A 14,195-nucleotide genomic window follows, 5' to 3' on the forward strand; every position below is an offset into this window, starting at 1 on the left:
ATCTTTTGTTAAGGCAGACTTGGGGAGGGGAAAAAGAAAAATTACAGAACCTCTAAAGGTTCCGCTTTCATAACATCTACATTCAGAAGTTTTTTCTACTGAAACCCCATCATAAAATTTTGGAAAATTATAAGTAAAAATAAATGTTCGAAACCTTCAGACTATCCCTTAATAGCATGATTAACTAGAAAAATGGATGATTTACTGGAAACATCTCCCCCACCCCATTTCTCTGTCAGATTCTGGACAGTCTTTCAAGTGGCAACAGGAACAATTTAGATTAATTGCACTAATGACTGTAGTACTCTCTAATTTTATGGGTGAATGACCAACAGAATAGGTAACAATAGATTTGTGCTTTCAACTGGAGAAATGGACCCCACACATTCAGGTGATGATGAGCAAGGTTTTACACAGGCACAAAAACCCACTTGCAGGTTCACTTGCGAGTCTTTTTTTGGCTCATGAAGCCACTTTGAAATTTGGTGTGTTAGTCATTGCACAAAACAGCAAGAAGAATGTGTCAGGAGCTGAGGCTCACACCTTTTAACGTGACAAGAAATCAGAGCTAAGCCCCAAAAGCTCCATTCCATTTGCTGATGCTTGCAAAGCTCCAGCTGGCACAACTTTCTTCTGAAAAGCCATTTCACCTGTCACTGATAGGAAACAGAAAGACGCAGGGCTGTCACCAAGCCCATGCAAGGTCCTGCAGGAAAAGACTTACCTCATTTCCTTTGACTGCTGGAGAAGATCTAAACCTTTTAGACACATACTACCGCTAATACCCTTTATTGCTGGTGTTGCTGCACGTTCCAAAAAGACAGAGCATACTCTGAACTACTCACATGGGATAACATGATTAAAAAGACGCACTGAAAAGAATTTTAAACTCAAATTGTTGCTCTAAATTTTGTAAAAGTAATATTAAAAAATTATCTATGTATAAACAGGCACAGATCTCAAAGATGATTGGTGAAAAGACTTAGTAAGGAATTAATTAGGAATTAATACATACTTAGCAACTAAGGTAGAAACGCTAGGGGGTGGGCGTAAGAAATAAACCTATCTACTTCACCCTCCCCAAAACTCCTAATTAGCTATAGCAGCAGCTTTAAGAAATCATCAGTCCTATTTTTGTGATGTTGCTATAATGTGGAGCTTCCCACAATTAATGTATAACAGAGACTTATTTTTAAATAACTTTTAAATGGTTAACTTCCCAGGAGTTGGAATACCAGGGACAGAACTCCATAGGTCATATTTTATCATGCTCTCTGCTCTAAGCAAATGAGTGCAGCCATTTACAAATCGAGTCATCATTTTAAAACAGATTTTGAAAACATGATGGAGAATGGTGATGAAAAATTTTGGGAACCAGTAATCTCAGTTTCCAGTCACACCGCTGTTTTATGAAAGGACAACATCACAGTGCCCCCCCAAAAGGCAGTAAACTATGAAGCAAAGGAAGAACTATCACAGGCTCTGAAACGTTTATGATGGCTTATTCCTTTGATCAGTTTATGTAAAGGACCTCATATAATCGTCAAAACAAATGCATACAAGTTTCAGCATACCTCGCTCATTTTTCTGCAGGAAGTAACAGTGCAAAAGATGTAAGATGCAAACACAGCACACAATTTCATACCAGCCTGTCTCACTCACAAAATTAAATCTCTGCCACAAGACAAACAAGGACTATCCAAAGATTTGTTGTATGCAGGAGCAGGAACGAGGAAGAGCTGTATGCACAAGAGCAGAACAAGACTGAACAAAATCAAAACACCCTTACCTGAACTGAAGGTGCTGGCTCTTGAGATTGCTTACTGGTAGTTCCTTGGAAAGATGCTAAAGCAAAACTGTCAGTCTTGTGTAATACTGGACCGTCAATCCTGTCAGATGCATCTGTCCTATGTGACTGCCATGTCTCTTTTCTGTGATGAGATTCACCAGCTTGCTCATCTCCAAAGGCAGCCCAAGAACAGCTGTCTCTTTGTTCATCTTCAAAAGCATTCCAATCTGTAGCCTGGTTACAACCTGCTGAAAAGTCCTGAAAAGCAACACTCTCATCTTGAGATTTTGGCACTGAATCAAAGTCTCCGAATTCACTATCATCACCATTTTCTGCCTCAGTAGTATGCTGGAAGTCTAAGCCAGAAGTTTTACTGGTAGTATCACATTCTAAAGTGTCAGCAGTCTGATCTAGTTCAGCTTGATCCAACCTTGCTGGCTGCTGAGAAACAGTACTTGTGTCCCTGAATTCACCAAATTCATCATTAGGTTCGCTAATATATGTGCGCTTTTCGGAAGTTCCTTCTAAATCTAGAGCATTTATCGATTCTTGAGCATTAATGAAGGTGGGAGATGCACTGCTGACTGAACCAAAATCACCAAAATCATCATCATGTGTGTCACTGCATGCTACAACTTCAGTACTGCTTCCACCATTCTTAAGATCTGCAGAATGACCCAATTTTTCTCCTGCAAGATCACTGCTTAGGCTTTGGATCTTACCAACCTTGATGTCCTCTGTTCCCGAAGAGTCATCAGGCCTAGTAAAATCTTTGCCATTCTCTGTGCCATGTTGTCTTCTCCTCCCACTGTGTTCTCCATTTTCAGTAGTGCATATTGAACTTCCAGTTGTTCGAGACGTACTAGAAATTGCAAAATCAGTATCTTCCAGTGCTGAGGGACCCTGTTCACAACTAATTTCTGAAATGCAAACCTCTTCTTCAATAAAAGTTACTCTGTTTATTCTGTTGTTCTCCTGAATGCTCAGAGAGTCCCTTTCATTAAGAACACTGTGTATTGTAGGTCCTGTTCCCTCTAAACAGATTGGCTTTTTGTTTGAGAATGTAGCAAAATCTGCAAAGTCTTCACCTGAGCTAGGCATTGAGTTCAAATTTTTCTCAGTACTATGGGTGCTAACAGTTTTCAGTCCCTTTGAGTCACTGACACTGTCTAGATCTTCTGTTCCCTGAGGATTTACAGGATCCGGTGCTGCAAATCCGTTTGTTAGAATCTCTAGACATGGAAGTTTCTCACCATTACAAGCATCTATTTGCTCATCCTGGCTCTCAACTGCTATACCAGTTCTAACGACATGAGAAGAAAAACCCTCCGATTTCCCTGTGTTGTCTCTTTGTTCCCCTCTTTTGTTTACATCTTCTAAAGCAGTACCTGAAGTTCTAAACTTAGATTTTTCTTTGCTGGTACTAGAAGCTGACATATCAGAGAGTTCCTTAGTAAGAGTAGGAAGCTCTGCAATGCAGTCTTTATCTTTAACATTTTTAACAGATGTGAAAGTTGCAATGCTAGCTACATTGTCAGAATAATCACGAAGTGGGATGAAATGATTTGTGGGTATAAACTCCTCCTTTGGATGACTGTAGTCCGGTGTATCAAAATCAGCAAAAGCTACACCAGCAGTGCTTACACCAGAAAATCCTCCAAATTCTCCAAATTCATCATCTTCATCATCATTGGCTCCATTGTCTAGTGGTGGAGGGGATGAGGAGTACATTCGAATAATATCTGGTTCCATTGTTTAGTTCCACTTCAAAGTTAATGTATTTCTGTAATAGGGGAAAAAAAAAGTATATTAGAATTTGGCTAGCTTTTGTCATCTCCTATTTTTTATTTTTACTGTTTCACATTTTATTTTAAAAGTGTGCGTATAGGTCAGTGTCCATATTAGATATGAGAAAGGAACATTCCCCAAACCCATTTTCTAACCAATTCTTTTGTTTTAGAAGTCACAAAGAATCTACTGAGGACAGTTCAAGTCTCTTGTAAACTACTACATGATCATACTCTCAGCAGACAGTGCTGAAATGCCAGAACACGAATCATGTTTGTCTTGAGCTGTTGTGCAACACACCAACACAACTAATCTGAGTTTTAACCCATCAGGGCTCTACCTCCCATCACCAGCAACTCCTAAAACAGCCAATGACCCTGGTCCATCTTTTCCCACACTCATTAGCATGCTCAGCTGACTGTCCAACAGAAATTAAGCCACTTGATGGATTATGCCTCAACAGTCATGTACTTACGGCACCTTCAGACAGCAGCTCCGAAGACTCTAAAAAATGCTTCCTTAAGCTTTGAAATAGTGAAGAAGTGGAGGAAGGAACTGCTGTTATAATCACTAGCTATGATCTGCTGCTCTACTGTTTAAGTTCCTTTCTATCAATTCATGGGTTTCTGTTAGGTCTCCCCGTTCTTTGGATTTCATAACTGCAAGCCAAAGCGCTGTCTCCACAACAGCTGCTGCCAGCAGTTGGGAAATGCCATTACAAGCACCAGCAAAGCCTAGAGCAAAACAAACTTCTCCATCAAACCTTATTCTCAAAAGCAGAAGGGAGCAAGATTATCCATAAAATATTTAAATGCAAATCACTAAATCAGAGGGGAACAAAAAGAAGAAAGTATTCCCATGGTCTAGATAGAAACAGATTAAGAACTCTATCTTAACATTGCAAACCATTAAAGTAACAAGCAAGGTATGGATAGAAAATTTTCTTCCCTAAAGAGTGATCTTGATTTTTTTTCAATATTGTGTGTAATTAATGAAGCGGTAACTACTACTATTTATAGATTCATAATTGTACACATCACTTAACCAGTTCATACCTTAGAGCCCTTAAAGGGAGAGCTACGACCAAGCTCTTTCTATTTCAAATGACACTTGTCATGAATAAATTGTAACAACACAGTAAGCATTATCTACACAAAAAGAGTGTAAACAACCTATACATATTAGCAAATATTTGAATTTCTAACCACCAGTATATGTGCAGACTTTACAATACTAGTTCTGAAACACAGATAAAACACGATCCTTAACTCCAACATCTTTAACAAACGACTTTGTACATGTACCTAAACAGCAGCACACAAAGAGTATAACAACAACAAATGAAGCTCCGCAGTTTGCAAGCACAACATACCACAGCACTTGAGCCAAACAACTCTTGGTACTTGCCAGGAAAATCTGGCATCTTTAAGGTGACTAACATACCTACATTTTTTTTTTTAAAAAGGTATTTTGCAGTTATAAAAGAAAAGAACATCATGCTTATCAGATGAAACCATGAAGTAATTTGTAACATCACATGCAAACTGAAGATGACTGCAAAGGAATTTTGTTTAGAATAAAGAGTAAGTTGTCAACAAGCTCCCACAGAGGCTTACTCAGCACCAGCTGCTTAACAAGCTATTTGAGAGAAGAGCTTCACTCTCTTATCTCGGAGGCCTCATCTCTCAAGAGCACTCTCCCTTTTACATCAAGGTCTAGCAATTGCTGTTTAATGTCGTACATGAACATAAAGATCCTTTCCAAGATGTCTGCAGAGTGTGACTTCGAGTTCCCACTGAGATTACCCCAACCTGTTCACCTTCCAAGCTTCTGGATTTTCAATCTAGTAAATACGGTATCAGCATTTCTTCTTTGTAACTATCAGAGCAGCCACTCCTTCTTTATAACCAAATTTCCAAGATCTACTGTGGTCAACCATCAACACTAAGATTAAACACCCACTATATCCAGACTACAATTGCTTTCTCAATGTTTTACTGCAGAGAAAGATCCATATGCTATACGTAAAGATATGCTTTGGTAGGTGGAAGTGCTGGTTGTTCTTTTGTAGGAAAAAAAAAAAAAAAAAGACCAGTTAGGTAGATATTGGTATATATATCAGCTGTGTTCATCTCAAGGTACCTTATCTTGGGGATAGCACTATTTAAAGCTAGAGAGGAGTTAGTTCAACAGTGAATGGCATTGTGTCTGGAATTCATGAATCAGTAGCTCTTTAGTAACACACTGACATTTAGGAGAAAGGACAGAGAAAACTGCATCAATTGGGATGGGACTCACTCCCCCCCCCCCATTTCCTGGAAAAAAGAAAGGATTACTTCGTTTCTTTTTTTTTTAAATGAAAAAGGAGTGGGTTTATTTTGTTATAACAAATCATCCTTTGTAAGTAAATTTGAGTTCATGAGTCTCCAGTTGAATCTCAGTAGACAATAGCATAAATTTATTATTAAGCCTCCCGAAATTTAAAAAGAATTGTTACACCTATTTGGAAAATTCTGTTGACATGGTATTTATCACTTTACCCCATTGTGACAAAAGCTGAAGAGACTGAAAAGACAAGAAACTAGTTCTTGAAACAAACAAAAAACCCTCAACACTATTTCAGGGACAGCACTGACTAGATAAAAACCTTCATCATCCCAGAAGTAAAAGGAGCTTGAACAGAAACAATGAAATGGCTGGAAAGAAGGAAGGTGAAAACATAAGTCCTACAAAAAACACCCCTGATTGGCTTTAGGGGAATAATAACGGAGAGTGGGATAAGCAGCTCCAAAACCAAGTACTATGATTGAAGCCATTGCAACCTCAACAGTAATTTTATCACATGATTAGATGTTTTGTTTTTTATTAGGCAGAGATGTACAAGCCCTCTAAAACACATCTCTAAAGCCTTTTAGAAAGAAAAGATTTTAAAACAGAAAATGACAGTTCCACAGCATGTTGATTTACATTGGAAAGAAAAAGCCATATAACTAAACCCACAGAAACTCGAAGCAGAAACACAATTAAAATCCCTAAATATTTCAATTACTCTCAAACAGGTAGTCTATAAAACATTACATGCTTAAGAAAGTCAAATGCTTGTGTGCTGACACAAGTTAAACCTAGGAAGTTAACACTTTTGACTTTGAAACCAGTATTTCTGAAGTCCACAAGACCCAGTCGTGAAGCTTTCCATACAGTATGAGTAATAAAGACCAAGTTTAACACAAAAGTATCATACTATACATAAAATAACTCCAAATGGATACAGATCAGATTTTTCTTCTTTTGAAACAGTTTTAGAATAATCAAGTTATGCAAGCAATTATATTCAATTATATTCAAGAGCAGCCTCCCTTCTCCCAGAAACCTTATTTTTACTGATGAGAAGTCATGAGAAGGGGAGGAAAAGGCTGAAGACGAAAGCAACCTCAAATTTGTTTTCAACTGGCAAATATATAAACTTACAACCCTGTACATAGAGAACGACATTAAAGTATAGTTTTGCTGGTTCGGTAATAAAACAAATCCACATTGCACTCCTACAGACTAAAGTTTTCTAAAATCTTGGAAAGTACTTTGATCAGCTGCAACTCTTTTGCTTGGCTAAGAAGCATCTATAGCTCCATGGCCTACCTAGATTACCATATGTTTATGGATAGGAATTAGATGCAGAAGGATGCTGATGAGCCTCCTAATTTATGCATTATATAAGCCAATATTACTTAAACAAACTAAATAACAAAACTGCAGTCATCACGACTCAGACTAAACAACGCAGCCTAACTAAAAAGTTGTTTTTTTTTTTTACTGTATCTCAAAGACATACCCTAACACTATGAATCAGAGGCCTTGAAAAAAACTTCTGAACTTTCCCATTAAAATTTATCTATATGTTTCACCAAAAGCATGCATGTTTTGTTTTATTTTTAAATCTTCTCAGATTTATAGGCTTATATAAGCTGTTTTTCACTTGAGTTATTTGAAATATCATGTTCAGCTCTGTATTAGTAACTGTTCCATCACTTGACATCAGAAGATCTCATGCAAGAAATGCTGACAAAAATTCTTAACCTGCACTGGACATACTTTCTTATATTATTCATCATAACTCTACCCATATTTTTTGTTGACCATTTACTGTATTATTATCTTAACCTCAGCTAAAAATAAATCATAATAGAGTTGAAAAAATCCTTAGGGGCAAGGATGATCTAAAAAAACCCAAGATACAGCATTCAGAAAACAAACTGAATAAGGTGAGAGCAGCAAGCATCACAGTCAAAGGGAATTTACCTACAAGACTCCTTTTATTTCCAGTTAACATATAAAAAGGCAGGCAAGGAACAAGAATGGTAGGGACAAGCACAGGACAAAGATAACATGAAGAGGCTGCATGGGAGGATGAAGCAGACTGCCAAAGCCCAATCAAACATGCAGGAAGATCTCTGACCATCTAAAAATTTTCTCCTCTTCAATTTATGCCATAGAGAAGAAGAAACTTCCTTCAATTTTTCATTTCAAAGCACTTTTAAAACATCACAGGGATCATTTACACAGCAGCAGTCCAGGAGCACAATACTCTGCTCCAGATATGTTTCAATAACAGCTGCCAAAACAGGATCTGCAACGAACATTAATTGTGCATTTAAAAATCTGATCATAGGTTTGATAGTCTACTACATGTTTAATCAGTTTAACCCATAAGAACCAGCTGCATAATCAATTGTATGGACTTGTGTATATTTTTTTTAAAAATGTCAGCTATTTCTGATGATGTTACACCTGCATTTTAAAAGCTGAAGTTAAAGAGCTCCAAAATGTATGAATCTGTATTATATAAGAGTGTAAGGTCGTTAACACAATTTAATTGTTGTTTACAGAACTCAGTATCATACTCAAAGTGTAACAGAAGGAAGAAAAGTCATACCAGTATTCCCCCTCCCCTTGACTGACTAATTAGCGATAATTTTTTTTAAACAGGGCATAATCCCAATTCTCCTTGCAATATAAAAAACAGCATGGGAATTTTTAGCCTTAATGTAGTTTTCTTCAGAAAGAATTTCATTATGAAGTCTCTTCTTGACTTTCAAAAGTGTTCCACCTGCCAACCATAAACTATTGAACCAGATTTGTTATCATCCACTGGAACATTAACATGGTGAAAACCCCCAGGTTTGACAGAATGACGACTTTGTTCATTAATCCATTTAGTTAATCCCTTCTTTGTCTGGCATCTCAAACAGGGTCTAAGAGTTGGAACTGTGGCTTCATCTTTTGTAGTACTTTATACCCAACTCAGACATGTGCTTCGTCAAGACATTAGGCTATATAATTTTGTAAACCTGGTATTTCAAGTGATTAACCCAAAACGTGATTTAACTCAAAGTAGAATCTAAACAAATTTATGACTGATATGCAGATCTTCCCCATATTTTTGAGGGAATTGACTTCCAAATTTAAAAGTCAGCTATGAAGCTAACATGCACTTTTGCACTTATCTGTTCATTTAGACATTCTTGAAACACACAAATTTTAAATAAACGGAAACCACCAATTTTTCAGCACACTATACAGTAAGACTTCTTCTTTGAAGGAAATTATAACAGTTTTTACTTGCACATAACAAAGCAGCTACTTCTATGATTTGTAATATGCAACAACCCAGGTTTCTGGCATCAGACCTTACACCTTGAAGTGAAGAATCTGACAGAGTTTAAGTGTTCATGTTTAGACTGGATTATTTTAGCCACAATCACAGATTTATGTTGACAAGTGTTAGCAAGTTCTTCAGATCACAATAGTTTAATATTAGACAGATGATGGATTTCTATCACATGCAGTTGTCCAATATTTTCCAGAAAAAAAACTATTAAAGAATTGTGTTCTCTTTCAGATGCCATTTTCTGTAGTCTTTTAACTTTTTTTTTAAAAAAGCTGAAAACACTAGTTAACTTCTTGTTTCCGTTGTTCCTTTATATTCATACTTTGATATTCATTATGACAGAATTTCACAAACAAATTTCAGTATCATAAATACAAGACCACTGTTAAAGTCATACTATAAATGTAATTCACAAATATACTTACAAGTACATACCAACATTTTACTTCAAGGAAAAAAAAAAAAAATTGCTGATTAATTCGGCAAGATTCAATTCTGTTACTGCAGCTCTTGGTTTAAACCTTTTTTCTAAGGCCACAATAATTTAAGAATGTAACTCAGGTTAATTTAAAATTTCTTTCTTCAAAAGAAGAAAGAAAACAGAAATCAGTAATGCTGGAAAAGATAAGAGTAGTGGTTGACTTAAGTTTTGATGGAGCAAGGATTCGGAAAGACAAAATGCATACCCTTCTTTTATCTCAAGTCACTAAATAGGTTTCTAAAACATTTACTATCAAACCAGGGTATCTTATTATTTGCTTGCAGTAATTAGGGAACAATATCTGCTTTCCTCATACACAGATCACATCCTTGTTCATTACCTTTTTGTAGAATAGTAACAGTCTAACAAAGACATAGCAGCAAAGAGAACAAGGTAATTACAACACACAAAAGCAGGTATAAATAGTTCCTTCTCTGCGTATTTTCTAAGGCAAAACTTAAGACCTAGAAAACTGGGAGGCCACAAAGAAAGAGTACTCTAAAGAAATACTTGAGGCATGTAAATTCAAAAGAAGAAACTGCTTGTAGAACAGAATGTTCCCTTTAACTTAAGACGAACATTAGCAAAGCAATGGATAACCTCTCAGCTGTGGATTATTCTGAAAGCAAAGCTGAGTTAAGCAACCTATCACTTAAAGCATAAAGAAAACAAAATAATCAGAAATGGCATGATCAAGATCTCCATGACAGAAACGACAACGTTACTGAAATGCCCTACAGTAAAAGCCTTGCAACGGCAAAGAGATGGATTCAAGTCATTAGCTGCTAGCATCTGATCTTTCCAAGAACATTTAACTCTTCTACTACTAGGGAATTCCTCAAGCAGATACCAAAAATACCGCAGTAAGGACCAGATTTAGACTTCTCATTACAGCAAAATGTTGGCTTCCAGTAGGAAAAGCTGTCCTGTTCTGTTATAACTTTGCCTTCTCATTGGCTTATGAACAATGGAAAATGGATTTACAGACTTTTTGCACCTGAGAACTTATTTCTAGAAGGGCTGTTGTAAACAAGGAGAGCCTGTCTGTTAAAACAGCATTTCTACAACCCAAATCCACTCTAGAGAGAGAGTGTCACTGTCCAGGCTGAAGTCAATATGTTCTTAAATTGGTTTAATAAGCTTACTTTTATTTTTGGAATAAGTTACCAGCAAACAAAATACAGCAAGAAAATGTTTACTTCATAAAGCCTCTGAGAAATCAATGTTTTTGATTTTGAATCTAATGCTGTTACAGCCAAAAGGTCCATTACCCAAGCAGGAGTTTCAGAGCACTTTTTTTTGCTTGGACATATATGAGTTGAGGAAAACAATGTTCTCCAGTTCCAATAAGGCAAATGCATCTAAGCCTTATTTCTCATTACCCAACATTTGGAATTAATCAATACTGTACATTACCGTGGTTTCAACAAACACCAAATATGCTAGACACCTCCTATTAGAAAGTGTTGTATGTAAAACAAACATTAAAGTAACAAAACTCAGGAGACTGCCATCGGGATTCAGGCACTTATCTCAGGCAGCTCATTCTTCCTGTCCTCCTGCCCTCCCCAGGCCGGCAGCAAACACCAGGCATCCTCAGACAATTCAGCCTATACAAGATTCAAACCTCTTTGACAGTGCTTCTCTTCCTCTCATCACTGACAATACAGGAAGACTAAGTTAGGTGGCACAAATGTGAAATTTATCCCCCAGATCTGGGATATAGATATCTTCCTTTAAATCTTACTTGGTAGATTACATAAAGAAGCAATCAAACATGTACTTTCAGTAGTTGTGCTGTTTCACTTCTCCCCATTTCATTTTGTCTTAGCTGTGGAATCAGAGGAACATTTGAAAAATATGAATCTAAATGTTGTGTTAGTTCATGAAGCTCTTTTTTAACCAAGAATAGCATCACTTCCCAAAAACCAACAGACCAGGTTATTTTTATAAAGTTACTGTAAGCAAAAAAATTTAATGTTTCAACTCAAAATCTACTGACTTGCTTCAACAGCTGCAGATAAAGACACTGTCTGTACCTAAATCTGTAAACAGACAGGGGGGGAAATGTTGTAAGAACAAGCATGTTTTTAATTCGTATAGGCAAACACAACTGGCTGGGAAAGTCAATCAGGTTTAAAATCTGGCTCTGTGGGAACACAGTATTTGTGTCCAATGTACAGCACACATTCATACAATGTGTAAAGACAGATGTCGTAAGTAACATATAACTGGGATGTTTTCATTCTTACCATTTCTTAAATTCCTTTTAAAACAGTGTTCAACTCAGTGAGAAAATCTATTTCTTGATGTTACCCTCAAACAAGTTAGCTGGGAACCTGTTCTAAATTAAGACAAAAAGATGCTGGATTAGAAAGTATTAGAACTAGATTTTCTAAGGTCAACTGTTCTCAGATTTGTTTACAGAGTAGTATGTTCTCCATCAAACTTCATACAGACTACAGTAAAGAGCAGATTACAACTGCCCAGAGGTGCAATCTTACATGAAAGGTTCTCCCACAGCTTGGCAGAGGAAATACAGTTGCATGGGGAGAACAACCATAGGTCTTCCTTCCATTACTGCAAACTTTTGCAAGTATTTTCTTCAACATGCAGAGAACAAGTAGGTGAGGGGGGGGAAAAAAAAACCCCGCAAAAAAAATACCTGACTGAAGCAAGTTAAACACACATAGCTAGAACAGGCTTACATTAGTCATCATTTACCCCACCTACAGACATTATCTCATATTAAAAACACAATACAGGAGGGACACCTAATACTCAAAAAAAAAAAAAAAAAAATTCTATTTTCCATCACTTTTCAACAGACACATGAACTTGAGGTTTCACATTTCCTTCCCCCTGCTACCTACTTTCAAACGCACTAAAGTGAAGACAAAAATTTGCCCTTCCTCGTGGTTCTTCCAAAACAGAACTCTTGGATTTGAAAAATCCAAATTATTTGCCTTACAGAAGCAGACTCATTACATCACCCTGCAACTGGTACTAATACAGAAACACTCCTTGCAGTATCAATCCAAAACTTTAACTGCTAAAGACATTAGCATGGAAGAAAGTCTACTGGAAATGAGACTGTCAGTTTTCAAACAAGGCACATTTCAAGGCTGTTTTTTGTGTGCATAGGAGCAGCTTACACTGTGTTTTCTGCACAAAGGAAAAATACAATTAACAGACAAAATTTCTGAAACCTAGCAATGAGTAGGATCTAAGACACTTCTCTTAAGAGGACTATCCAGAAAAGTTATGAGCATTTTGAATCCCCATGAAGGGGTCAGCACGTCATTGCACTGAAACGTTCACAAAGACGTAGTTTAAGTTGTCAAACAGTACAATAGCACAGAAAGGAATGAACACTTCGTCGAAAAAGATAATGAGTATCTGAAAGATTATGCCGCTGAGTATAGTGAAAACAAACAGATGCAGCATCAATTTCTTTACTGCTGGGTTTCCAACTGATACCACTACATACCTGCAAGGAGACCTCTATGAATATTTCAAGAGGAAAAGGCAAAGAGTTGACAGAAGTCCATCTAAGCTGCTCTATTATTTCCACTGTGAAAGACAAGTCTTTTCAAAGTACTGAAAGTTTCAGAATATTATTTTATGTAATTAGGGTGTTAAAATGCTTGCATTAACTTAGCAAGTTACTAAAGAAATTTTTAAGTATAAATGTAAGATCACATGCTGCTTTCATCAACAGAAACATATAACATGAATATGATCCACTGTGTATAACTCTGAATTTTATAGACTATTAAATCCTTTGCTAAACAAAACCATGGTCTGAGCAAAAAATAAAATAAAAATAAAATGAAATAATCAGACAGCATGAACTGATCTATTGAGGCTGAGATTCTTCAACTGCTTACTTATAAACAAATTAAGGAAGTAAAAAGAAGAGGTCATACTTTCACATGACCTTAGAAGGTCATACAACGTGTACTTTATGCAAACATCATGTGGAATGAAAACACCATAGTCACGTTAGCTTTTCTGAAGTCCCTTTACTATACAGTTAATTTGTATTTTTAAGTTTAAACTCTCATATCCTCAAATTTATTTTCACCGATATGAAAAGGAATGTTTCAAAATCCCAAACCAAACAAGCAACCCCGCAGTAGCCACAGTTACTTCACCTCTTCCCCCAGCTCTCCCAGTTAATGTTATATTCCTCGCGGTACAGCTCCAACTTCAGGAAGAGGATCCGCTACCTACAGATTAGCTGTATGAGCATGCATACAAACTTCTCTGTGCACCGACAATACAACCTAAGATTTTTATGCTTAAAGTAGGCTAATTGGTTTTCCAAGTCTAATTCGTATGTCCAGAGAATAAAACAAGGAAGAAATACTTTTAATTTTGTTCATCCTCCAAGGACTAGCCCAGTTAAAAACCAGCATCCATCAAACTCACTTTACCATGAACTCAACAGCTGAAAAAATCAGTTCTAA

The 14,195-nt window shown here is 36.7% G+C and overlaps 1 protein-coding gene across 1 annotated transcript; it reads right to left on the reverse strand.

Moving 5' to 3' along the window:
• Window positions 1-724: 724 nt before the first annotated feature.
• Window positions 725-3,541, reverse strand: LOC104071866 (aftiphilin-like; the record flags this gene model as incomplete). The annotated part of the gene is made up of 2 exons (XM_009586082.1): window positions 1,790-3,541; window positions 725-837 (listed from the first exon to the last, which is right to left on the reverse strand). Coding segments are annotated over exons 1-2 (1,865 nt in total), but the record flags the coding sequence as incomplete, so codon positions are not given.
• Between the last annotated feature and the right edge of the window lie 10,654 nt (window positions 3,542-14,195).

The sequence above is a fragment of the Fulmarus glacialis genome, unplaced genomic scaffold (assembly GCF_000690835.1).
Source record: "Fulmarus glacialis isolate BGI_N327 unplaced genomic scaffold, ASM69083v1 scaffold17450, whole genome shotgun sequence".
Lineage (NCBI taxonomy): Eukaryota > Metazoa > Chordata > Aves > Procellariiformes > Procellariidae > Fulmarus > Fulmarus glacialis.